The sequence below is a fragment of the Silene latifolia genome, chromosome Y (assembly GCF_048544455.1).
Source record: "Silene latifolia isolate original U9 population chromosome Y, ASM4854445v1, whole genome shotgun sequence".
Taxonomy (NCBI): domain Eukaryota; kingdom Viridiplantae; phylum Streptophyta; class Magnoliopsida; order Caryophyllales; family Caryophyllaceae; genus Silene; species Silene latifolia.
Window position 1 is genome coordinate 204,501,312 of NC_133538.1, and position 24,611 is coordinate 204,525,922.

At 40.8% G+C, this 24,611-nt stretch overlaps 2 protein-coding genes across 2 annotated transcripts; both read left to right on the top strand.

Annotated features, from left to right (window-relative positions):
* The first annotated feature begins 18,936 nt into the window (after nt 1-18,936).
* LOC141629891 (uncharacterized) lies at nt 18,937-19,836 on the top strand. Its single transcript, XM_074442813.1, has one exon. The coding sequence runs from the start codon at nt 18,937-18,939 to the stop codon at nt 19,834-19,836; it is 900 nt and encodes a 299-aa protein (XP_074298914.1).
* A 192-nt stretch (nt 19,837-20,028) lies between these two features.
* On the top strand, nt 20,029-23,818 carry LOC141629892 (uncharacterized). Its single transcript, XM_074442814.1, has 6 exons — nt 20,029-20,437; nt 20,531-22,230; nt 22,420-22,595; nt 22,781-23,059; nt 23,519-23,603; nt 23,669-23,818. The coding sequence occupies exons 1-6, from the start codon at nt 20,029-20,031 to the stop codon at nt 23,816-23,818; spliced, it is 2,799 nt and encodes a 932-aa protein (XP_074298915.1).
* The last annotated feature ends 793 nt before the right edge of the window (nt 23,819-24,611 follow it).

Genomic DNA, 24,611 nt, shown 5'->3' on the forward strand with positions numbered 1-24,611 from the left:
TTATAATATAAAAAATCGTTTGATTATTATTGTAGTGCAGCATGATTATAAATGTGGGGTCTGTTTGAGGGAGTAGGAAACCTCTTAGTTGTAGGATGAAATAAAAAAACCCTGAGATCATTGAGTTGGAAAAATAGAAGACAGGTGTATGTAGTACAAGAAGAGAGAGGAAAAGTAAAGGGGAAAACAAACCCTCTTCATTGTTCCTGCTCTAAGGCCTAAGGGTTGTTCAACAAAACATGCTACAAATAAGCCAGGTAAGGTTGTTTACTTCTCTATTCAGTTCCGAAATACTGTTTATATCGAACACATATACTAACCATGTATCCAAAATGCTGGTTTTAGACTATTACAACTGTAGTATATGAAATTTTCATCTTTTAAACATTACTCAGTTTGTCAAACTGATGTTTTTAACCAGGGCCGTCCCGGTGTATTTGGAGGCCCTGTGCGATATTTAACAATGGGGTCCGAAGCTAGTATTGTTCGAGCTTTGAAGGTCGTGCGCCATATTTTTGTAGTTATTTAACTATCATGACATTTTTTTTATTAAATGTACAATAATATATGTTACTCCCTCTAATTCTAGATAAACTTTCCTCTTTTTTTTTTCGTCAACTCAGTTAACTTTTTTTTTGCATGTGTGGTAGTATGTTTTGTGTGGTTTAAATAAATTGCATGTAGGGTATTGTATTTTGTGTGGTCTAAATTAAATTTCTTATTTTTGTGTAAAAATAAAAGCAAAAGGTTATTTAGAACTTACGGGAGTATAACATAAAACTACTCATTTTGTCTTGTTGTTAGTAAATTTATTTAGTGTTCAAACAAAATATAGGTTTACAATATTTTTTTACTATAGATTTTTAAAGTGGTTGTAATTTATTGGGAGAAAAAAAAATAAAATGACAAGAAATAATACAAGAACACAAATTGTATAAATTCAAAATAAAAAATCATCAATGTTAAATCATCGAGTATGTTAGGGTGCAAACCCTTGTCCCACATTGGTAGAATAAAGATGGAAGATCATCTTTATAAGTGTCTACAAAATATAATAGTATGAGGCCTTTTGGGAAGGAGCCCAAGAGTAAATCCGTGAGGGCTTGGCCCAAAGCGGACAATATCGTACTATTATGGTCAGTGGACACAGATGCAGCAGAGGCCCAACACGCGATATTCACGCTTCCGCACAACAAGTGGTATCAGAGCCCAAGGTTCGACTTGGGCTAGACACAAAGATTCATCAGGCCAAGACTTGAAGGTGGACGTACACTATAAGACGTGGAACTCCTATAGCTCGAGGGAGAGCTAATATGTTCGCGAGAAGCGACATGGTCTCACGGCGTTGAGACGGCAGGCCGTCCAAGAGAAGATCGTCAGCGACCCGGCGAGGTGGGCTGAGGCTTAATGGAGGCAACAAAAGCGGTCCATGGTAAGTCCAATGGCGGTTCCGGTGTGACGCGCTGAGGCAGTGGATTCGGACCAGTCCAGGGTATATTGGATGCAGAGGAGTTTGGTACGCAAGTGTAGCACAAGCCCCGTGAGACACATGGTGTGTCGTTTAAGGGGAGGTTGGAGTTTGGTACGCAAGTGTAGCACAAGCCCCGTGAGACACATGGTGTGTCGTTTAAGGGGAGGTTATCAAGACTTGGTGATGCGGGTGTCTAGGTGATGGGGCTGTAAGGTGTGGGGAGTTCTCCATGGAGGTCAAAGTCCGAGTCATGATGATGGTCCTTGGTTTGAGGGGAGGATTGTTAGGGTGCAAACCCTTGTCCCACATTGGTAGAATAAAGATGGAAGATCATCTTTATAAGTGTCTACAAAATATAATAGTATGAGGCCTTTTGGGAAGGAGCCCAAGAGTAAATCCGTGAGGGCTTGGCCCAAAGCGGACAATATCGTACTATTATGGTCAGTGGACACAGATGCAGCAGAGGCCCAACACGCGATATTCACGCTTCCGCACAACAGAGTACTTTTCTAGGCATTTAAGTGTAGTTGAAACTTGCAATAGTGATTCATTAGGGGCCCCAGAATGTTAAAAGCTAAAATTTTGTTTGTAGGAAGGGAAGGACGAAGCTAGGGTAAAATTACAATAGGTCTTGGCATAGACGGGTGGGGCGAACAGACGGGTAAAAACCTCTAATAAAATGGGTAGGGGGACAAGGTGGGGCACCCCCATGTGCTTCCCACTTTATGACAAATGGGTATTTTGTAAGGGGAAATGGTATCCGTCTATACGTATAGACGGATATTGTCCGTCTGTAATGAGAATTTGTGGTAAAATTATGACCCGGGCCGATTTCGACTTCGTCCCATGTCTTCACTTTATACAAAGACTTTGGTAACTTACGAAACATACAAATTAATTTTTTTTACGTAATTATTAAATTGTACATTAGTTTTTTTAGAAGGACTTACTCAATATTGATTTTTTATCTAAACGGTGAAACAAATCTAAAATATAAATAATAATAAATGTATTTTAGGAAGATTCTATTGTAAATTAAGGTGAGACGAACGACATATATAAAATAATCACTATTAGAGTAATGGTAAATTGTTTACTAAATTAGGCATATTCCTAATGATCAAAATGGCTCCCTGCTTTTAATTACAAAAATCCTAGTTGATGTTAAAAATATATAGGTTGAGTCGCGTTGCCGTGAGTCGAACACGTGACTTTGTAGAAGTCTCAATACTTGTTTTGAGTGCTTACCGTTGTGCTACTACAGAACATTACTATATATATTGCCATTTATTATACTTAGCATTGACAAGCTCGCCCGGGCCATGGCCCATTCGGCCAGGGCTGAGCTTCGTCTCTGCAGGAAGGATTGAACACGGGCTGTTTTTTTTAAAAGCCAGTGTTTCTACCACTGTGCCAAGAGTTACATAGTCTCTTTCTATGCGTTAAAATGTAAATGTTATTGGATGCTAAAGAGAATTGGGCCCCCAAAAATTTGAGGCCCTGTGCAGCTGCACGGGTTGCACACCCACAGGGCCGGCCCTGTTTTTAACCAAACCACGTCAGCTGGTTAAGGCTTGTTGTATGTTGGATAAATAAATCATTTTGAGTAGAAAATGTGACAGCACCCTCTGATTTATTGTTGATGAACATTTATCTATGCATATTTATTTATTTTAATGTTCTTTTATGAGATGGAATACTTGGGAGGATATAGGTTGTTCATCAAGGCGATGTGAAAATGCTTTTTATGCACCTGTTTTAGACTGATCTGGATTACCATCTGCCATATTAGTTATTCAAGTGAAACATCCTTTGGAGTTGGCTTCATATTGTTCAATAAATTATTAGATAAAGTAATAGTATCATAAAAAGTAGGATTAATTAATGAGAATAATCCATATTATGGGTGATCCTTTGGATAAAAAGTAGGATAGTTTGGACAATGATAAAAGGAAAAGGCGGTCATGGGGCTACTCCGTATTATTGGCCTATTATGGGTGATCCTAACTATCCTAGCTAAATCAGAGAGGTAATATTCGATTAAGTTACATAACTTCGGAAAACTCAAAAGGCTGATCATTTCTGATTTAGCAATAGGACAAAAGTAATGATCTGGTTGAAACAACCACACTTCCAAAATAGTTCGTCTAATAACATAGTTGATCTGTCTTCACTTCTCCTGTTTCACGATTACAGGTTTCTTGGTTGCCGAGCATGCGTCACCAGTCTCACAGCCGAATTCAATTTGCTCTCCACTTTGGCCAACATTCCTTGGATATGGTCTTTTAAGAGGAGTGATTTTTGGGCTAGTCTCAGCAGTCTCAGACTTTTCTTCCTGCATCAATGGCAAGTTTTTATGTACTGTTAACGGTAATGTTTCATCATCAAAGACGGCTTTCACAGATTCTTAAGAAAATCTTATTTACCTCGTGGTTACAAACACCGCTGACCTGTAACTTATTATGGTCTTCGAAATGCTTACTGATGTCATCTTTGATGACCTGCTATTCATTGTTAAAAGAGGCTAATTATAATAGCATGATATTTAGAAGTATTAAGAATCCACGTTAGAAAACTAACCTTTGCATTTTCAGAGTGAACCGATGCTTTAGTGCGTGATTTAAAAGATTCAAGCTCTTCCTATATATACCAAAAGATGCATCGAACAACAATAAAAGCAACGTAATAAGCTATCTTGGTCAGTATATCATGAAAAAGTAAGGGTTGAAAAACTATGTTTTAACAGACCTTGATTGCTTCTGTGTACTTGGCAAGCCATTTATTAGCCAGCACTTCGTCATCACTCATACTGAACACGGTATATGAATTAGAGCCTTGACTGACGTTATACTTTTCATGTATATTAACCTTGAAAACAAAGGATTTGTCAATGAATGCCTCCAGTTCGCATGGAATAGCTTCTTGCTCACCACCATTCTATATTAAACATGAATAGTAGTTAGAAACAATAACATAGTACCTGTTTAGAATAAATGATAAAACTGACATTCAGCATGATACTCATTAGTATTGTGTAATTTATTGTGTTTACTTTTTCTATTTTTGCAAGAAGCTCAGCAACGGTTTGAGTGATGAACTGATTCACGCACACAAATTCAAAAAAATATATTGAAGGTGCCTACCTTGGCACTCTTGATGTAAACCCAGAAATATTGCCATCGCACCCATCTCGGGTACACTTCCATCTACCGTTCTCATTCTTAGAACTCTTAGCCCAACATAGTTTACAACTATCATAATACCATCCTGCTGTGCAATCAAGATTAATTATCTTTGCAAATGTGTAGAAATAGCCGGCCTACAATAACATATGATGAAGTCCAGCTTATCAATGACCGTAGCGACAAAATCAGCTTATTACTTATCTGATTGTTTTGATATTAGCTTTATAAGGATGACTATGTACCTTTTCATTCTCTTTAATGTCACTAATAGTTTTGATATTGTCTCTGGACATGTCATCGTCATTGTTTAGGTGATTTTTACCAAGTTAATTGTATTAGGTCAATGCGGTCTTACTCGTTGGTTGCTTGATTTGATCGTTTGTTTTTGATATTTAAATTAGGAAATAAAGCACGAAATATAAATTGACACGTAAGATTTGGTGACGCGGAAAACCCAATGTGGGAACAACCACGGGAGGGACGGTACCCTGCCAAATATTGCACTATCTTTGAATGGGAGGATGAATACAATTGATGCGTAATGTAAATGTTGCTAGCACGAGGTATTGTGTATGTGTGATCTTGGATGTCCTTCTTCGATTGTTTCCCTTGCTATTTATAGGGTAAGAACCCTAGGTGTATCCTACCATGTTTATGGAAAGGAATATAGCTTCCATAATAACTCTTTCCATATCTCACTATCTCCCTCAATTCTCCTTAATCTCCCTGAATGCTCCCTGACTTCTCCCTGACTTATCTTTCCTAAACACGGATGCTTCCTTCAGCGGGCTTTGGCCTCCTTCTACACGCGCCTGCTGGCCCATTTCCCCTTTCAGCGCCCTTGCTCCCAATCGTGGTCTCCCTTCTTCCACTCCTTCCTTTATGATCCATTACTTACTTACTAAGTGGGCTTTCCTCATTGTGTGAATTTTAGCCCAAACAGTTTGCCCCCAATTTCTTGCGAGGTACGCTTCGAGGCGTCGAACAAGGAATTTACGTAGTTGATTATTTAAAACCCTAAGCCGTCTTTTACACTTCCTCCCATGCACACTCATCATTACTCGCCGCCCTCCTCCTCATTTCTCGCGCCTCTCTCTCTCTCTCTCTCTCTCTCTCTCTCTCTCTCTCTCTCTCTCTCTCTCTCTCTCTCTCTCTCTCTCTCTCTCTCTCTCTCTTCCTTTATAATCTCAACTCCCTCCTCACTTCATTTACTCACTTCCATTATTTCCCCAAAAAAAACTCTTCCCCTTATTCTCATCTCTCCCTTTTCTCTTTTTTTCGTCGGCTTCAATGCTTCACTCCCGCCGTCCTCTTCACCGGGTATTTCTCTCTTCCCTCCTTTCTTTTCTCTTTTCAATCATGGGAAAGACCCGACAAGCCTCTTCATCCTCTACCCCAGCTGACCGGAATCCAGACCTCGTCTTTCCTTCGCGAAATCTTTTTACTCACCCCCATGACTATGACTCCGCCCTGAGTCCCGCCGATATTCCCCTAATCAAGACTATACTCGGCCTTGGTGATGGGGTTGAGATAGCCATCCCTGAACCGGGTCAAAAGGCTGATGCTATCCGTCCGGGGTGGGTTTGTTTCTATTTATACCCATTTAGATACGACCTCCGTTTCCCCTTTCCGAAACTTATCCAAGACTTCATCTTTACCAACAACTTTGCTATGACACAAATCTCGGCCACCGTTTGGAGGGTTCTCCTCTACTCTTTAGCTGCATGTCAGAACTCTCGCAATTTCATGTCTCTGGGCGATTTGGCCCATATGTATGATATCAGGTCCCTGGGGAGGGGCCAATTTTCGTTCCGGGGTTCTGGTGAGACTCCCTTCAAGCATGTGTCAAAGTCCAGGGACGAGAAATGGTTTGAGGACTTCTTCTATGTGAGGAATGCTTCTATCGAGCCGCCTGCTTACTATATCTTCGAGAAATGGATTATTACTTCAAGTAAGTAGCTTTCGTGACGCCTGGCTTGTTCATCTCAATGCTTACTGGCTTACTCTGTCGTTGTTGGAGCTAGTGTCCTCCACAGTTAGTGTGATAACGTGTATAAATCTCTTATAGGTTCACAGGGTATACTTAGTATTTTATCAGTTGATTAACGTTTATTAATAACGGTTGGCTTGCTAGAAGTTTGACGTTATTATCATACTGATGGCGGTGATCAACTGGTCCCTAAAAGTCACACCTAAAGGATGTGTTTGAGAGATGTGATTATATGAAAATATAATCACATTGATGCCTTATATGACTAAAAGGTTAGTCCATGAATTTGACTAAAAGGTTAGTCAATGTGATGATGAGTCGATTATTTAATACAATTAAATAATATCAGCTGAGACGAATTAATTGTTAATTCGTAAATTGAATATAAACTGTTATATTTAATTAATGTTATAATGTTAGCTTAAACAAATTAAGATGTTAATTCGTAATTAAACATAAACGGTTATATTTAATTAGCAAATTATAAAATATGCGATATTTATAGTTAATGTATATATTATACGAAATTGTCATAATAAATGATGACAAACCGGTATTAATAAATCGACTACAAACTGTTGTGTGTGGACTTATTAATACGTGACAACATAAATGACAATTGATAATGATACACATTTTATACAATATGATAACAACCTAAAATAAGAAGATTTTCTCCTTATTTGTTTGGTTGTTACACGAAATAAAGGGGAGAAAAATAAGAAAAAAATATCTTCCCCTTTTTCCTCCTTTTGCACGGTTATAATAGGAAAGAGGGAGGATCATTTTTCTCTTTTGATTTTTACTCGATACTCTCATCACAAAACCCTAAAAATATTAGGAATTAGGGTTCTCTTTCTAGCAAGAAAAAGGCATTTGTCGGAGCATCTTGGGTGCAACGATTAGGAGAATATCGATCTCGATGTTTGTTCTTAGGCCAAATTGCTAGGACCGGAGGTTAATTCTAATCTCTATTCTTTTGTTTATGAATTTCGTTTATGACTCGTAATTTCATATTTCATAATTTCGTTATAATCCGAATTTTCCTTGATGAAATATACCGATATTTCTAACAAGTGGTATCAGAGCGTAGGCCACGAAATTATTTTATATGATTTTCATAAATGGATTAAAACAAAAAAAAGAATTTTAAAAAAAAATTCGGCCGTATCAAATTTTTTTTGCCGAGATGTTTTTTTTGTTTTTGATGCCTTGTTTCCATTTTGATTTATTGATATTGTTGTTTTAATATGTTAAGATGATAATATGATAAATTTGTAGATGTTTTGATTTAATAAGAATTAGATTGAAATGTAAATGGAAATTGTTTTTATTGATGATGTTCATTTGTTTTTGCTATATAGTTTTGGCAAACATGGTGTTAAATTGTTGTTTAAGAATCATGATTCATTAATTTAATAATGTTCAAATCAATTGTGATGAATCAAATATTCAGATAATCGATTTAATCATAATTTAGATATTCATTTTAAGAGGTTAAATTGAATCATCTAGTTTGGATCTATGTTTAAATTAAACGTTGATGATTATGCCAATCTTGTTATAGTAGCAACATTAAACAAATTTGTTCACATAAAAGGGGTTGTTTTCGAGAAAAAAAAAAAAAAAAAAAAAACTGTTTTTCGAATTTTTTGGGCAGAATGCCGAGAGCAATTAAAATTTTTTTTTTTTTTTTTTTTTTTTGTGTTGTGTATTGGCCAATAATTATTATACATTATATCTAAAATGTATGATTGGTTGTTGTGAAAAGGTTCACAAATTTTAGATACCCAATTATTTTAAAGTGGTTTAAAATGATGTTAGATTAATTCATATTACAAGTTAATGTGTATTAAGATTGGAATTTTTGTGAGTAATTGAGGAATTGTCACATAATTTTGATACATAATTAAGGAATTATGTCTTGAATGATTAATTTATTGTTGATGCATTTTATTTAGTTGTATGAATTGTTGAATGGTTTATTTACGTATTTTTGCAATCGGTTGTAATTTGGTATTACCTAGTGTGGCCTTAGTTGATTATGTTTTCGTAATGATGGAAACATAATCTTGATGTAATTTTGAGATCTCGAATCTCCTTTGGTTTTCTTTAGTATTATGTTTTTGAAATTAGAATGTAAATAGGTTTATTTTGTAATTTATTTATTGTAATTTTTAGAAGGCTAAAGATGGAGATGGGATTGCTCACTCCCGCTACATGGACCAAGATGGAACATCAAGACAAGCTTCTCGGGTTCTAGGAAGGATTCCAAAGTTGTATTTATGTTCATTTTGGTAGATAGGCCACACTAGGACTTTGTTTTTGTTTTACGTTTTTCCATTCTTGTTGTTTTTTTCGCATGATAATTAGTGCATCATATTCCGCCTAAACCAAACCACCTACTTATATGCATGAAAATAGACCCATATAGTTTGGATGTTAGTTATCATGGACATAAAGATGTCACATTATTTTAAGCCATCATCTTAGTTTATTCATTCTCGCATGCTAGATATTAGTTCACTTAAAATGTATTAAAATAAAGATGATGGGAACTTCCTCTAAAACTAAAATTGAGACTAGTCTTTATAGGCCAAACAACTGTGAATCCCTTCTTCGTCGGTAGGCATATAGGACCTTACTCTCCATATGATCCCTTCTACGTTGGGTAAGTAGTTTGTGTTGACTTATTTTACCTCAACATTATAATCCGAAAAGTTTCTCGAGATTATGATGGACTATAGATAGAATTTACAGAAATTTATCAACCAAGAATTCTAAAAGTAGAATTAGCCAAGAGGTTGGCTTATCAATTTACAGATAATTGAGTCTTGGGATCATTTATATAATTCTTGAGGGAGGTCAATTGTATAGATGCTTGAGTCTTCGCATTATAGCAGTTTTGCATTAGACTTAAATCATAACGATGAGTATGCTTATTATGTTTTTCTTCTTCTTTTCGCAGTGTAGAATTCGTTTTATATTGATAATACTGCTTACAACAAATGACTGGAAATAATGATATCCCTATGCCAAGTGCCACAATTGCACGCGAGTCCTGCCTCAAAACTTTCCTGGACCACATGAATCAGTCCACACAACTGAACAATGACGGGTCCAACTTTGCGGACTGGGAGGCATCATTACGGAATGCTGCCATTGCTGACGGTAAGCTCAAGTACTTGACTGAGCCAATACCGCCAAACCCAGGCCCCAATGCAAGAGCGAACGAGTCACTTGCTTATAGTGACTTCGTCATGGAAGCGGGTGCGATAAAGAACGTACTCATTTTTGCAATGGAAACCAATTTGCAAATACGCTTCATTGCCCAAGGTGCAAACAAGATTTTCACCACGCTCACTAATGAGTTCTCAAAAGCACCGAGAATCGTTATTTATGAGCATACCTGTCGCTTCTTTGAGGCGAAACTCCAGAAGGACCAACCGGTTAGCCCACACATTCTTGACATGATTGAGAACGTCGAGAAACTGGAGGCACTTGATTGCAAAATCAGTGAGAGCATAGTCATTGACCGTATGCTTCATTCACTTCATGATGGTTTTGCCCTTTTTAGGGCAAATTACTACATGAATTGTTAGGCCCAAAATCTGGATATGGGCTGACCTGAGGCAGCAAGTCTGGAAGCATTGTGGGACGCAGGATATCAGGGAGCCAGGGTGACAGCATTAGCAAGCAGCGCGGGACGTGGGCTTTGATCCGCATGAAAGAAGCATGAGAGAGTCCTATATCTTACCATATCTAAGGAAGGAAAGTCCTATTCGGTGTCAAATTAGGAATAACTTGGAGGAAAAGCAAGAAACCCTAGCTCACCGAGCTCCCCTATATAAAGAGCCTCAGCGCAGAGAAGAAGGATCATCAGAAAATACAAGAAATATACCCTAGCATTCATAGCAAACGCACGAACTGTATTTCCTCCCGAATTATAGTGAAAATATTGGTGGGATTCCGTCTCCCCCCGCGGTTGTTTCCCAAATTGGGTTTTCCGCGTCACCAAAATTGCTCGTGTTCTTTATTTACATCGCACATTCAAATTAACATACAACAAACAATCAAATCATAATACGGACCTAACGCTAAGACCGCTTTAACCCTAAATTGGTAGAAATTTATCAAAACAGTTTGGCGCCCACCGTGGGGCATAGTGGTCGTCTTCGTTAGTCAGTTCACATAGCAAGCACAACATGTTCGGACACCAAGAAACCAACCCAGGTAGCACCAGCGGTGCCTCGGCAACGCGGGTACTGCCCCCCTCGGCAGCAACACAGGTACCATCTCCCTCGGCAACAGCAGCACGCACAACCTCGGTTCAAACCACCAGTACTGCCCAGATTCCGACAGTCAAGCAAAGTCAAAGTTCCCAGGTAGCAGCAAGCCCATCTTCGGAGAGAGTCCAGACCAGAGATCCAGAAGTCGTCCAGGGACGGCAGGGAGTCCCACAGCCTGAGAGAGGAGCACAATCTAGGCAGAAGGCTCAGGCTCCTCCGAGTCCCACAAGCATCATGATTGATACTGTCGTTTCGTACCAAAAATAAATACCTAAGTACTACTAACAGAAGTCAGCGGTAAGTAGGGTCGATCTCCACAGGGAGGCGGTTTACTATCTACTTGTCTATTTTATCTGTCTAATGTCACTAATGGGGGTTTGAAATGTTTTGATTAAACTAAAGAGACTAAAGCGAGAGGGAAGAAAATGCGAGAAATTAACAGTAAGAGAAGGGAATATGCTAGGGGTCGGTCTACCGTGGCAGCTACACTAACGGGTCAACTGAGTCAATTAAACTATTGATAAGAAGAGCTATGGTCGTCACCTTTCGGTCCTTGAACCGCCCTAGGGTCTCCTAACTTAGCTTTCGCCCTAATTAGGTAATACCTATTGTAATAAAGCAAGCCTTCCCTTCCAATCTTTCGATCCAGGTCGGGGTTAACTCGATAAATTGGTCTCCTGCATGCATTCATTCAACCTAATGACAATTATATTGCTTAATAAAATTCTTATCGCAAGACTAATATAATCAAGTAAATCCTAACATATTGCTACCACGGCTTCCCTAATCCTAACATATTAAAGGGAATTAGCTACGCATAATGAAATAGAGAACAAGAAATAAAGGAGAAGTAAACATTAAATAAAAGTAAAGAGAAAGAATGAATTACTGAATTATTGATTCGGAAAATAAGGAAGAACAGTAGTAACAGTAACAATGTATATGAAAAATGATAAGAGAGGAGAAGCCCCTTAAACTCACGTCCTAACTCCTATTTATAAGAAAATAGGATTATTAATTAACCTAATGACGGAAATAAGCTAAAAAGCCCAAGCCCATAGCGAATCCACTCGATCGAGTGATTTAAAACCACTCGATCGAGTAACTAAAGCTTAAACCACTCGATCGAGTAAACCATAAATTGAATCTACTCGATCGAGTAGAAAAAGGACTCGATCGAGCAAAATTCTACTCGATCGAGCAAAATTCTACTCGATCGAGTACTTTCCAGCAACAGTTTCCTGCTTTGCGCACTGAACTTCAAATGGCTGCCATTTCTTCGTTACTTGGGGAAACAGGGAGATTCCAGTGGCGTTGGAAAGCTAAGAGGACAAGCTTTCATCTCCAATTGGAATCACCTGAATATCCGTTGTAGAACTTAAGATATGACTCTTCAAAGTAGGCACTAGCAATTTGAAGTTCTTCCTTTTCTCGCCTAGCTATCTTTCTTCTTTGCGCATCTCAAAATAGCTTCATTCCCGCTCCAAACTCACTTTTCCTCCAAATGAATGCTAAACGGACGGTAAAAGGCTTGATTTCACTACTTTCTGGTTCATTCCTGCAAATAAGACAAAACAAACCAAAGTAGCATATTCAGGGCATTTCGTAGCATAAACTACGATAAAAGCGTAGAAATACGTGCATAAATTAGGCTAAAAAGACTATATAAAATGCACGTATCAAATCTCCCCAAACCAAACCTTTACTCGTCCTCGAGTAAACTAAATGCAAACTAATGGAACGGAAAAGATAACTCAGAGCTAGCTACAAATGCCCACTTAAGCCAATTTAATGCAAGCAAACTAACACTTATAGCAAAGCAGTCAAATGCAAACGAGTTATAGGATGTTCATAAAATAGTGAACAAATCGACCTTGCAAGACCATTAATAATGGACTCTCACGGGTCACTCTTCTCTCATGAAGCAAAGGGTGAACATATATATGTAAGAGAGAAAGGAAAAAAAATAGTCGCTCACCTAAACTACGACCCACATAAACATGCATGCAACTAATATGATAGACAATTCTAGCTACCAAACATACATTCCAACCAAACAAGGTCCTGTCACAGCCGAGGGCTTACAAAAATATGGTAAAGTGAGGCAATGTGTAAGAAAAGGCAAAACATTTATGGGAATGTGGAGGTATAGGTGATCAAGCTAGTACCTAAACAAAACCATATATCGACATCCGATTCCAACTCAATTATGAATTAAGCACATGCCCTTTATTTGGCATAAAATCTCACCAAACTGAACTGCAAAAACTCCTCAAATGATATAAGATAGAACATAGGAGCAGAAACCGACTCATAAACAAACAACATTTTTTTTTTCTCGAATTTTCTTTTCTTTTTCTTTTCCGGTTTCTTTTTCTGATTTTTTCGAATTCTTTTTTTTTTTCATTTTTCACGTCCTTTTTTTTCTTTCCATTTCTTTTTTTTCATCATCCTCCTTTTCTTCATAAATTACCAACTCCGAATTAATAGATACAAGCCAAATTTGATACAATAGACAATATACCGCAGAACAATCTAAACTAGCTTGACAAGACAGGCTAAATTTGGGATGTAGCTAAGGGTCAACAGGCAAATTTGGCTAATGTGGAGTTAAATGGGTAAAAATGAAAGAAAGGGAAATTGTAAGCACCTCCCTGCATGTGACACCAACCACTAACCCGAATGTATGAAGGCAAAAAGCAATTGAATTTCATATACGTGCAAATTAATGGACATGCTATGCAAGGAGTAACTACTCACAATCCTACATGAAACTGGTCATAAATGACACCAGTTTATACGGCTCTAATCCTTAGAAATTATAAGTAGGTTGCCAAAATTTCAGGTCGAGTCTATTCGTTCAGCTAAATTTTAACATAAACTCGTAGATATGCAAAAGACAAAGCTAAAAGATAATAGTTCATGCAAGGCTTAAGCAAAAAGACAATTATAGTGCAATATCATTATTAAAATCTACCGTTCCGACTCAACCTATATGCAAAAATAAACGTGATTTTTTTGAATTTTTGAATTTTTCTAATTTTTAGGGAATTTTTAAATTTTTAAGAATAAAAGACAATGCATAAATAAATTGAATGTGATAACAGAAATGCAATAAAAACAATATACAGACGCAGATATGGATGCATAACCTCCCCAAACCAAACTGTACAATGCCCCCATTGTACCCAAACAAGGAAAGGAAATACAAACTAAAAGAGAAAGAGAGTAAATGCGGAAAACTTACAAGAGTACGCAAATAAGGGACCTCCCCAAACCAGCCAGCAACGTGGGAGGTCACTAATAGCTCCGAAACATCGTCACAAGAAGCTAATCCAAGCAATGGGCGTCCAAAACAGCTCGATCGAGAGGAATAGTGGTCGATCGAGTAAATTTTTTTTTTTTTTTTTTTGAAAGTACTCGATCGAGTAGAATAAGTACTCGATCGAGTGATTTCAGCCGCAAAAGCTCTCGATCGAGTACAAAAAGTACTCGATCGAGTGATCCTTAGTATATTCCTGCAAAAGACGCAATAAAAACACGCATACTGATAAAGTCTATGGTATAAAAACCATTTATTACAACTAAAAAGAAATAGAAAAATAAAATAAATCTCCGGGTTGCCTCCCGGGTAGCGCTAGCTTCAGACAGGTCCCAGCTCGACCTTCTTTTTCTTCGAGCCTCCCTAATTAATCACAATCAAAACAGCTCAAAGCGCGCAGCATGAGATCGTACATCTGCGCATGTGCTACACAGAAGCATAAGTAGCACCAAAGTGGATTACAGAAATAGGAAATAAAAATATGTAAACATTTAAGTCTAACAAATTTCCTATGTGAGCTCCTAAATTTATCCACAAAATCAAGGAGCGCGGGAGCAATTGTCAATATATTAGGGTCTCGTTTTAGTTTGACAAGATTAAAACGATAAGGGTGGTGAAAAATCGTTAAATTACGCGTCCACATATGAGGAGGTATAGCTTTAAAAGGAGAAGTACGAATCAAATGAGGCAAAATACTATCAAAACAAACAATAATAAAATTATCGTTCACTACCTCAGGTTGATCGCTCTCAATGACGGAATCATAGATAAAAGAATTTATTACCTCTTCCGTGCTAGGAGTAATTACCGACTCAGCTGCTTCTTCATCAACCTCCTCAATGGATTTCATCCCATAAATCTCAGCCTCAAGCGCATCCAGCTCGGCTTTGAATAGGGGAGACTCACCGTATCCATTATTATCGCCAAAATTGTCGTCTAAAACGACCCCAAGTAACGCATCAAAGCTCCCAATGGCCAATTCAGTCGATCGAGCAAAATTATTACTCGATCGACCATTTTCCTCCTGATTTTCACTCGATCGAGTAGAAATATCACTCGATCGAGCACTTTCTCCTGGAAAATCACTCGATCGACTAATATTAGTCACTCGATCGAGTGATTCCTCCTGTACAGGGCTGAAATCTTCGTGTGAACTCTTGAAATACGATAGAAATTCGTCATCCGAGTCATAAAAATCATTCTCAGTATTGGGCAACACGGTTTCTTCATGGGAAAAACCGCTCTCGGCAAAATATACCTCTTTCGTTGCCAATTATCCGACTCACCGCTAATCGAGCAATTTTGGACTCGAGCTTATCAATGCGCGCGAAAAATCGTCTATCATATTCCGATACACTGTTATCATAATCTTGCATTTGAGATGCAAGTGTCTCCATTAAAGATTTCAGCTCCGCAATTTCTTCTTTCTGTATATAAGGAAGATCTTGTTGCGGTGGCCATTGATAGGGTGGATGTGGCGGCACAACTACACTGTTTGTTTGACTAACTCGATCGCGCTACCGCTTGAACGCGTAAACTTCGTCATTCTCTCGCCAAACAAAAAGCGCATTATGCCCAAAGCAAAGACACCACATCTCCATGAGAAATCACCTATTTGTTCCATATAATAGGACATTGGTGATGGGTCAAAGGTACTCAAGCCTTCCCTTTGACGATCTCGGCTAGAACTGTCTAGGTAGTACTGTAAGGCCTATTAAAACAAAGACTAAAGGAAAGATTAGAATGACCTCAAGGGAAAAATCCTCGAGGCTAAAAAAAAGACAAAAATTAAACAAGTAAATAATTATTTGCCTCCCCGGCAATGGCGCCAAAATTTGATACTGTCATTTCGTACCAAAAATAAATACCTAAGTACTACTAACAAAAGTCAGCGGTAAGTAGGGTCGATCTCCACAGGGAGGCGGTTTACTATCTACTTGTCTATTTTATCTGTCTAATGTCACTAATGGGGTTTGAAATGTTTTGATTAAACTAAAGAGACTAAAGCGAGAGGGAAAAGAATGCGAGAAATTAACAGTAAGAGAAGGGAATATGCTAGGGGTCGGTCTACCGTGACAGCTACACTAACGGGTCAACTGAGTCAATTAAACTATTGATAAGAAGAGCTATGGTCGTCACCTTTTGGTCCTTGAACCGCCCTAGGGTCTCCTAACTTAGCTTTCGCCCTAATTAGGTATCACCTATTGTAATAAAGCAAGCCTTCCATTCCAATCTTTCGATCCAGGTCGGGGTTAACTAGATAAATTGGTCTCCTGCATGCATTCATTCAACCTAATGACAATTATATTGCTTAATACAATTCTTATCGCAAGACTAATCTAATCAAGTAAATCCTAACATATTGCTACCACGGCTTCCCTAATCCTAACATATTAAAGGGAATTAGCTACGCATAATGAAATAGAGAACAAGAAATAAAGGAGAAGTAAACATTAAATAAAAGTAAAGAGAAAGAATGAATTATTGAATTATTGATCCGGAAAATAAGGAAGAACAGTAGTAACAGTAACAGTGTATATGAAAAATGATAAGAGAGGAGAAGCCCCTTAAACTCACGTCCTAACTCCTATTTATAAGAAAATAGGATTATTAATTAACCTAATGACGAAAATAAGCTAAAAAGCCCAAGCCCATAGCGAATCCACTCGATCGAGTGATTTAAAACCACTCGATCGAGTAACTAAAGCTTAAACCACTCGATCGAGTAGAAAATCTACTCGATCGAGTAAACCATAAATTGAATCTACTCGATCGAGTAGAAAAAGGACTCGATCGAGCAAAATCTACTCGATCGAGCAAAATTCTACTCGATCGAGTACTTTCCAGCAACAGTTTCCTGCTTTGCGCACTGAAATTCAAATGGCTGCCATTTCTTCGTTTCTTGGGCAAACAGGTCGATTCCGGTGGCGTTGGAAATCTAAGAAGACAAGCTTTCATCTCCAATTAGAATCACCTGAATATCTGCTGTAGAACTCAAGATATGGCTCTTCAAAATAGGCACTAGCAATTTGAAGTTCTTCCTTTTCTTGCCTAGCTATCTTTCTTCTTTGCGCATCTCAAAATAGCTTCATTCCCGCTCCAAAATCACTCTTCCTCCAAATGCATGCTAAACGGATGGTAAAAGGCTTGATTTCACTACTTTCTGGTTCATTCCTGCAAATAAGACAAAATAAACCAAAGTAGCATATTCGGGGCATTTCGTAGCATAAACTACGATAAAAGCGTAGAAATACGTGCATAAATTAGGCTAAAAAGACTATATAAAATGCACGTATCAATGATAAGCGGATTGGACACATTAGCAAGGACAATCCGGACTATGCAGAACGAGAATAGAAGCATGAGGTCCCAGATGGAAGAGGACAACAATCTCCTCCGAGCACAAATCAACGAGTTAAGGAGCCATGCCGTTTAATCGGCCCCTTGGATGCAGGAAGACAGGTCTAGGAGGTTACCAGGAGAAAGTGGGGATCGGAGGCAGACGCGGGTGTTGCCACGCGAAGTAGCACTTAGGCTGGACATGGACGCAACACCACAACAAAGAGGAGGCCAGGTCCTAACAGGGTTGGGAGCATTAACACCAGATGAGGAGCCAACCCACCAGGGGCCAACACCCACGTCAGATGCAGAAAGACACCAGCAGAGCGGAGCAGCAGCTGCAGTCCCAATGATTAGGGCCCCGGTTACAAATCAAGGTGAGTATACGTGGGAAAGCGGCCCGGCTGCAGCAGCATCGCAGATGCGCCAACCAGCAATCTTGGGACAGCAGAACTTCATACGAGGAGTCGAACATCAGTCACAAGAGCACCTGCGACCTGCCGGAGAGAGAGACATACATAGAACATCAATACCAGGAACTACAAAGCCTCCTCCGGAGGGTCCCAGGAATGCCGTTGCCTATGGAAATGGTCACACCAGAAAGCTACGCTGACTCGCCGTTTACTGACGATATAGCTACAGTGGCCTTACTAAAAGGATTTAGCGTCCCAAAAATGACCCTCTTCGATGGAACCACAGACCCCTGCGATCACATTAGCCAATTCAAGCAGAAAATGATGGTTACCACTGCCACAGGAGCCTCAAAAGAGGCATGTGTGTGTAAAGGATTTGGTTCGACCCTAACTGGAGCAGCACTACAATGGTTCGTCGGCTTGCCTAACGGGACCATATCTTCATTCGCCGATCTGGTCAACGCATTCAATCAGCAGTTCTCCAGAATGTGAGAACACCAAAGCAGACCAAGTGATCTCAGATAGGATCATTCAGAAATAGGTGAATCAATCAAAGATTACGTCACCAGGTTCAATGCAGAGAAAGTCTCAATACGAGGCTGCGATATGTCCACGGCCATCAACACCTTCAGGCAGGGCTTGGACAAGGAATCAAACCTCTACAAAGAATTAACGATGTACCCTTGTGAGAGATTCGAAGAAGTCCAACAGAGAGCTACAGCGGCATTAAGGTTGGAAGAAGACATACATTCTAGAAAGGGAGTAGCAAACTTCGACAAACCGAGCAGAAAATTCACAACAGAAAAGAAAGACGAATGAGCTAAGCCATACAACAGACCCAATATCAGCAGAATAGCAGAAAAAACCCAGCAAATAGACGACTCTCAGCATCCTCCTAAGCTATCTGAATACGGATTCAACACGGGAATGGAGGGGTTGCTGAAAGCACTCAGAAGCCTAGGTGATCAGGTGAGGTGGCCAAAGCCTCCTGCTCAGGATCGACCCAACGACGACAGAGACAGCAGCAAGAGGTGCAAATGGCATCAGAACATAGGTCACAGGACAAAAGATTGTTATAGGTTGCGAAAGGAGGTAAAGTTCCAGGTACGCAAGGGAAACTTGGACCACCTGTTATCACGTGGGGGAAAGCAGGATAGGAGAGAAGCAGCAAATCAGGTGCTTCCTTCTGCTCCACCCGTATGCACAAAGATTATTAACGTGATAACAGGCGGATCCAAGCTGTCAGGTTTAACATACTTCGCCGCTAAGAGGAAAGCCACCGGAAGCAAAGGGGATCATCCACAAACTTCATACAGAGTAAGCCAGAGCAATTTACCCCCAGTAACCTTCGAAGAAACCGACGTAGAAAGCGGCGCAGAGCAACATGACGATGCCCTAACTATAACGTTGTCCATTGGCAATTGCACCGTACGAAAAGCATTAGTGGATACAGGGATTTATGTGTACCTCATCATGCTTGAAACCCTCAAAACCATGGGTTTTGACAAAGAGAACCTGATAAATAAATCTGTGCCCCTGGTGGGATTCAGGGGTGAGACTGCGCATTCTGTAGGTGAGATAACCATCCCAACATATATTGAAGGAGTTAATAAACTAGTGAGATACCTAGTCATTGAGGGTCCAACCACCTACAACGTGATACTAGGAAGACCATGGCTGCATCAGATGAAGTCGGTGCCCTCAACATATCATCAGTGTCTCAAGTTCCCAACACCATGGGGTACGGTCACAGTAAAAGGGGATCGAGAGGAATCCAGAAACTGCTACGCTCAAGCCCTCAAAGCTACGACTAAGCTCCCCTCATAGCAATTACAGGACCGGGGCACCTCGAAAAAATATAGGGAGCCTCCCTTGGAGGAACTGGATCAGGTACACCTGGACGAGGAGCACCCGGATAGGACAGTATTGATTGGGGAAACTTGCAGTGAAGAGCTGCGCAGCTAACTGACTCAATTTCTGAAAACCAACATGGACTGCTTCACTTGGTCCCACAACGATATGGTAGGTATAGACCCATCCGTTATTTCGCATAAGCTAAGTGTGAACCCAGGCTGCACCCCAGTACAGCAAAAGAGAAGAAAATTCGCGGCAGAACGAAACGAAGTCATTAACAAAGAAGTAGACAGTCTCTTGGCAGCGGGTAAAATTAGAGAAGTCAGCTACCCTGAATGGCTTTCTAATGTGGTAGTTGTGCCCAAGAAGAATGGCAAATGGAGGGTGTGTGTAGACTTCACAGATTTAAACAAAGCTTGTCCCAAGGACCCCTTTCCATTGCCACATATCGATGCAATGGTGGACGCTACTGCAGGACACGAGGTACTCACCTTCCTCGATGCCTGGAGCGGTTACAATCAGATCAAGATGCATCCACAAGATCAAGAGAAAACGGCATTTATGTCAGAAAGAGGCATATATTGTTACAAGGTCATGCCCTTTGGCCTGAAGAATGCTGGGTCCACTTACCAACGGTTGGTAAATAAGATGTTCAACCATCAAATAGGAAAGACCATAGAAGTATACATAGACGACATGGTGGTGAAGTCCAAAAAAGCAGAAATGCATATGGAGCACTTGGCAGACACCTTCCAGACATTAAGGGAGTTTAAAATGAAACTCAATCCGTCCAAGTGTTCGTTTGGAGTATCCTCGGGAAAATTCTTAGGGTATATGGTGACCCAGAGAGGAATTGAAGCAAGCAAGGAACAGATAAAAGCAATACTCCAGCTGGAATCACCGCAGAAACCAAAAGATGTGCAAAGGCTGGCAGGGAAGGTGGCGGCACTAAACAGGTTCATATCAAGGGCTTCAGATTGGTGCAAGCTGTTCTTTGATATATTGAGGAAAAGTCAGAAATTTAAATGGACCGAGAAACATGAAAAAGCATTCGCAGAACTCAAAAGCTATCTAAGCACGCCACCGTTACTCGCAAAACCGGAGCAAGGGGAGCCACTATTCCTGTACCTGTCAGTCACGGAAGCAGCTGTAAGTGCGGTCTTGGTCAAAGAACAAGAAGGAGTGCAGCATCCCGTGTATTACATTAGCAAGTCTCTGCTTCCTGCAGAGACCAGGTACACTTCCTTCGAGAAACTAGCATTGGCTTTGGTTACAGCTTCCTATAAATTGCGGCCGTACTTTGAATCTCACACCATCCATGTAATAACCAACTACCCGCTAAAGACTATTATGAGGAAGCCTGAACTTTCGGGCAGAATGACTAAATGGTCAGTGCATCTTAGTGGCTATGACTTGCAATTCGAACCCAGAACGGCGATAAAATCCCAAGCCCTAGCAGATTTCGTCTCTGACTTCTGCCCTGCTACCCGTGGGGAGGCTGAAGAAGGAATGCTGACGATAACAGGGAGTCAGGATAGTGAGATATGGACCCTATACATTGACGGAGCCTCAAATGCAAGGGGAACTGGCGTAGGTTTGGTCCTTCGATCACCTAAAGGTGATATGATAGTACAAGCTGTTAGGTGTGAATTCAAAGCAACTAACAACGAAGCCGAGTATGAAGCCCTTATACTCGGGATGCAGATGGCGTCGGGGCTTAAGGTGAGGAACCTGAGGGTGTATAGTGACTCCTTACTTGTGGTAAATCATGTAAACAATGAATATGTGGCACGAGATTCAAAGATGATAGCCTACTTGAAGGTAGCCACGGAGCAAAAGTCAAAGTTTAGAACATTCAAGATAAGTCAGGTGCCGCGAGATCAGAACGTGGAGGCAGACGCCTTGGCAACGTTGGGGGCCACCTTCCAGCCCACAAAACTATCAAACATACCTATCACCCATATGTTGACCCCAACCATCCAAAAGGAGCCAGATCAGAATCCGGTGAAAGAGGATGTACACATGCAGTGTACACAGGGAGCCAGGACGCTGGTTTCCACAGTAGGACAGCAGGATGCAGATTGGAGGGTTCCATACCTAAATTGGCTAAGGGATGGGACACTCCCTGAAGACAGAAAGGAAGCACAAAGTTTCAGGATAAAAGCTTCCAGGTATATCATGATTGATAAGATTCTCTTCACAAAGTCATTGGCAGGACCATGCCTCAGGTGCTTGAGCAAAGAGGAAGCAGAAACAGTACCGCAGGATGTACACGGCAGAGAATGCGGGAACCATGCTGGAGGACGAAGTCTGTCAAACAAAATCTTGAGACAGGGGTATTTCTGGCCCACCATGGGCGCAGATGCCGTAAATCATGCCAAACGCTGGGAGTCATGTCAAAAGGCGGCTCCAGCAATCCACCAGCCAGCAGAACCAATGCATCCGATTATCTCTCCATGGCCATTCATGATGTGGGGCATGGACATAGTGGGTAAGCTGCCCAGGGCTCCAAGAAACAGAGTGTATATGCTAGTTATGACTGATTACTTCTCAAAGTGGATTGAAACAGAGGCAATGACAGAGGTAAAAGAACGGCAGGTGATCTCTTTCATCAAGCGCAACATCATAAGCAGATTTGGGATACCATCCGAAATCATATGCGACAATGGATCCCAGTTCATATCAGATAACACTGAGGGCTTCTGTGCACGATGGAACATAACACTGAGAAAGTCAGCCCCCAGATATCCGCAAACCAACGGCTGGAAGAGTTGGGGGGAAAATGGGCAGATGAACTACCATTAGTACTCTGGTCAGACAGAATAACACCGAAGATGGCAACAGGCTAGACTCCATTTAGCCTCTTATACGGAGCAGAGGCAGTCATACCCTCAGAAGTTCTGGTGCCCACGCACAGGTACGGCTGTCAGACGGCAGAGCAGAACAAGGTTGAAATGGCTCGGAGCCTGGACACAATTGATGAGCTGCGAGAAAGTGCCTACATACGTATGGCGTCGTACAAACAATCTGTAGCAAGGACATCTAACAAAAACGTCAAGATCAGGACCCTTGAAGTGGGATACCTCGTACTCAGAAGGGTATTCAAAAATACCAAGAACCACAAAGCAGGCAAGTTTGCTTACAAATGGGAAGGGCCATATCAGGTCGAAAGCATTTTCAAGAATGGGGCATACAGGTTGATGACCATGCACGGTCAAATCCTGGATAAACCCTGGAACATTCGTCACTTGAAACGGTACTTTGTCTGACAAAGTGCCAAAACTTTAGTGTACAAAGGACCTTTCGAAAGTCCGTGAAGCAAAAAAAAAAATAGAGTCGTTTTTAAACCAAGTAGTCCAGGCTGTGGCTTCCTGGATCCAGGTGTTGCCCTGGAACACCATGAGATAGCACCAGGTAATTTGCACTACTTTGGACTTTATAATGCTTCTACGAAGAAAGGCTTTGGTACTAATGTTGGTTACTTGTCAGACGAGGAACACATTGAGGGTCCAGCCCCTGCCATATGAGGCTACGAAGACGTTTATCTTAAGTCAAGCCACATGGGGAGCATACGCCGAGGTAGCGCGCAGGGTACGGCATACTAAGACCACCCATACCTTAACGCTAACTCAGTAATTCCATAGCTATGTCGTAGAGCAAAAGGTGCACGCACGGAATTTCAAACGTCTGGAACCACAAGGAACGCAACATTCCTTGTTAGTCAGAAACAGTCAATGAAGGTATGCTCTAATCAGCTAATCCTAGTGATAAGATATTTTACGTCATGGGTAAAATATGTTATCAGAAACCTATCACCAGGGGCAAGGGCTGTGCACCTAGAGTCAGGTCAGCCTCCCAGGTATTCCTATGTGGAATCACAGCTCCAGAAATCAATGGCAAGAAACACAAGTATAACAAAAGGAGGGCCCAAAACCTGGACCCAGGACTACTTTAAGTTAAGGCATCTGCTGCCTTTAGCAGACGCCATTAGAGTTTAAAGCCTGCGTACCAGCAGGCACAAAACAAACCAAAAAAAAAAAAAAAAAAAAAAGAGTTTTTTACAAACTTGCGCCACGCAGGGCCAAGTCCCCAGATAACTTAAAAATTAAGAGAGGTCAATCCTCTCGACAACTGCATCCTGACCATTGCTCTGCTCCTCGTGCTCCACCTGCCTCTCTGTTGCAGGTACCTGACCAGCCTCAGGAGTTGCAACAGCATCTTCACCAGTCTACTCTGCCAGGATCTCCTCAACAGTCCCAGAGATAGCCCCAAAGATATCCATGGCGATGGAATCAGGCTCCAGATTAGCAGCCTCAGCTTCAGAAGGGAACAGGGCGCTCAGGTCCATACCATTGGGAAATGCACGGGCAAACTCGGCCAGCTCCTCCTCCAGATTCCAGGATGTATGCCTCCCCTCGGTATAAGCACGGATGCAATCAATCCGCCCCTCAAAAGCAGTATAGGCTCCCACATTTTTTGCTAGCTCAACCATCTCTTCAACATGGGCCTCTGCCTTTGTCAGCCCAGAAGTCAGAACGCAGTTAGCTTCCTGGGTCCTCGCCAGCTGGTCTTTAGCTGCTTCCTTCTCCTTTAAGGCCGTGTGGAGCTGCTCTCTCAACTTGGCACAGGTAGCTGTGAGCTCCTTGTTTTTCCCCACGGAAGCCAGACACTCAACCTTGGCCCTCTGCAGCATCTTGCGAAGATAGAGGGATGATTGAAGAGCCTGAAATAAAGAAAACCATTAGCAG